A 3,142-nucleotide genomic window follows, 5' to 3' on the forward strand; every position below is an offset into this window, starting at 1 on the left:
ATGCGCTACAGCCCACGATTTTTCAATGCCTGGTTTTGTCCATATTCTCCAGGTTTAGTACCTGCAGAAGTTTTGCAAACTCCATTTTAGAATTTCAAAAGACGAAAGCAAGGCTATAAATCAGACATAGTAACTTTGGAAGAAAAGAAAATGGAAACCAAAAAATTATATATATATATATAGTAGCTTTAACATGATTATGTTGGAAGTGTAAGGTCAAGATACTAAGGCATGCTTAATCATTTTGAACCATGCTTCTTTCATTGCCCAAATACTGGAAAGTTATAGATATTTAAAAATATATGCATATCAAGTCGACTTCCGTAATCATTAAACCATGAAATGTTCTTTGCCCCGTTCTAATCAAATATAATAGGATTTAAAGTAGAATAGGAAGAAACAGAATACACGTGCCTAACATCATTAATAGCTGCTGAAACAAACACACCTGATGACATAATTGAGAAAGCAAGATTCACAAGTTGACACACATGCTCAAATATCAAATTAAAGTTCACAACTACACCGGGAGAGTGAATATTCCAGGACAATGAGCAGCACAGTAATAACATGGAAAAAGGACAACAAACTTCAAGTTGGTCCAAGAAAGAAAAATAACCTACAAATTACAATATTTAAATCAGTACCTTAGCAATTTCATCTTAGCAATTTCATCTGGTGTAAGAGCACCTTTTAGGTCTTGCTTATTTGCTAGTATTAGCAAAGATGCTCTAGAAAGCCTCTGTAAGATGATGTTCAGTTAGGATAAAAAACTATAATAGCTTCGAATTGAGCTCTCGATGCCAGATAATATCAATATGGTTGTTTACTACAAGTTCGTGAATTCTCGAGAAGTCCTTGCAAACTCAGATTCTTTTGTTCTATATATATGCACTCGGCCTACTTTTTCCCCTTGGCTCCCTTCTTTTTTGCTGCTGCTGCAGTAGTTGCTCTCAGAAGTTTTCATTTTCATGTGTAAGCAAATTCTCCAAATTTATGACCAACCTTTGCTTCTGTTATCTTACAGGAATATGATAGGCAACATTGAAACTTGACAAACAAAGCAAGCACAATGCTTTGAAGATTGCAGGCCCTTTATCTTTTCAAAATAAAGGCATCACACTTCTTTTTCCACTTTTCTGTTCCTTTAAGTTTGTTGAAGAACAGGGGGATTTCCTAATAAAGAAAGAAATATTTTGAATAGGAATTCCTTAATGACCATGAAAGGGCTAAGAGAAAAAATAAGCAATTCTGTGCATATGCCATGGAAAAGAAACAGAGAAAATAAATAGTAAGACATAGCTGACCTTAAAGGCCTTGAACCAACTGGAAGTCCTGTAAACCCATGAAATTCAAAGAAACCCACAAAGATGAGTGTGTCTGCACAAGCCTAAATCAAATAGGCAAATCCCATAATGCCATTCACAATGGACTTACCAAGGGAACCATGGAAACTGACATTTCGTAGGTTGTTTGATTGTCTTTCAAATGGCAGTATCTAAACAGGTAAAATAAAACTAGCAAGAATTAACATTACACATAATACAAGCCATAATACAAAAATGAAGTAAACAAACCAAACATAAAATACATAGAGAGCCAAAGACATCAAGCATGATTACCACCTTCAAGGGGTTGGAGTAAGATCGCGATAATGGTGCCATAAAACAAGTACCTGGCAATGATTGCTCTAAAACCTAATGTAAAGAAAACGAAAATTCAGCTTTAGTCAATTAAACTAAAGTTCAATGACCCCAAAAATCAAATTTTAAATAGAATAACATGCTTTGAAGCCTATACAAATGAAAATAGTAAATTCATTCAAACAAAAGAAAGTTCCTTCACTACTAACCAAATAAGTAGTAGAGCTGCCAGAGAGAACTTTTCGCCTTACACTTGCCCACATCATTTCTTCAAGCTAATAAGAACCCATATATGAAGATGATTAAAACTATCAAGTGGGTTTACTTAAACTACACAAATAAAAGCTAACAATGACAAGATATTGCAAGGAGAATAAGACAAAAGAAACAAAGAAATGGTAAAAGAATAGAGAAGGTAGATCTAAATTTTGTCAATAAAAACCTGATTTAGGAATAGTTGGAATTTGGAGTTGGTACCAGGTAAGGTACCCGCAAAAGCCAAATTTTAAATACCCAAACCTGAATACATTTATAGATACACTATCCCAAACCGCCTCAAACCACTTTAAAAATTAAATTTCTTTACCATTAACCCTTAATATCAGACACTACCGAACCCGATTAAGTCATAATCACAACAAAAACAAAAAATAAAAAATTCACACAAAATCCACATTAACAATATTCTAAAACACATCTCAATATCACGAAAACAACTCTGAATGGTAGTGTTTATTTCAAAAATTTTCAATAATCTCACTAAAACAACTCTCAGTCCGTTCACAATAATCTTTATTACAAATAATTTTCAATAATCTCACAAACGAAAACTTCACATAAATCTTAATATTTTCACAAATTTAAGAAATAAATAGATCTCACAAACCTGCAGTGACCGAGGACGCGGCGAGGAGCAGCACCGGACAACAAGACTAGAGCAGAGGAAGCGGCGGAGAAGAGCAGGAACCGAACGCAGAAACGACATTGACAGCGTGGAGCACGATCGGCGGGAGGCGCACCAGACGAGTGACGTAGAGGCCGAATGGGGAGGGGAGGGCGGCAGTAGACTTTGAGAGTTGAGAGAGATTTAGGGTTGGGTTTTATGGGTTATTTTGATTGCAGGTTTGTTTATTTATGTTTATTTTTTATCTTTATTTTATTTTTATAGTTTATATTATTTAAAATGTTTTATACTATATTTTTATTAATTTTGTCTTTAATGATATAATTTTTTTAAAGATAAATAATATAATTTTATTGTATTAAAATATTACACTGTATTAATTTACAATAACAATATTTTAAATTATTTTTTAAAATAAATTGTACTAAAAATAAGAATATACATAAAATTATAAAAAAATATTTTAATAGTATATTTAATTTTAATTTAAAATTTTAAATAAAATAAAATTAAATTAAAATTTTAAAAATAAAATGGTCTCTGATTAGTCGCTGATTGGTCGCTGTTTAGCGACTAAACTAATTAGTCGCTAAAT

The 3,142-nt window shown here is 32.5% G+C and overlaps 1 protein-coding gene across 1 annotated transcript; it reads right to left on the reverse strand.

The window, feature by feature from the left end:
• Positions 1–836: 836 nt before the first annotated feature.
• Positions 837–2,768, reverse strand: LOC110604771. Its single transcript, XM_043952370.1, has 5 exons — positions 2,530–2,768; positions 1,853–1,918; positions 1,626–1,697; positions 1,438–1,498; positions 837–1,335 (listed from the first exon to the last, which is right to left on the reverse strand). The coding sequence occupies exons 1-5, from the start codon at positions 2,626–2,628 to the stop codon at positions 1,148–1,150; spliced, it is 486 nt and encodes a 161-aa protein (XP_043808305.1). The 5' UTR covers positions 2,629–2,768; the 3' UTR covers positions 837–1,147.
• Between the last annotated feature and the right edge of the window lie 374 nt (positions 2,769–3,142).

Source organism: Manihot esculenta, chromosome 17 (assembly GCF_001659605.2).
Source record: "Manihot esculenta cultivar AM560-2 chromosome 17, M.esculenta_v8, whole genome shotgun sequence".
Taxonomy (NCBI): Eukaryota; Viridiplantae; Streptophyta; class Magnoliopsida; order Malpighiales; family Euphorbiaceae; genus Manihot; species Manihot esculenta.

Coding starts and splice junctions, on each gene's coding strand:
- LOC110604771 (XM_043952370.1), bottom strand. CDS start 2,628: ATGTCGTTTCTGCGTTCGGTTCCTGCTCTTCTCCGCCGCTTCCTCTGC. Junction 1,698..1,852: donor GCAGCTCTACTACTTATTTG/GTTAGTAGTGAA, acceptor TCTTTACATTAG/GTTTTAGAGCAATCATTGCC. Junction 1,336..1,437: donor CAGTTTCCATGGTTCCCTTG/GTAAGTCCATTG, acceptor ATGGGTTTACAG/GACTTCCAGTTGGTTCAAGG.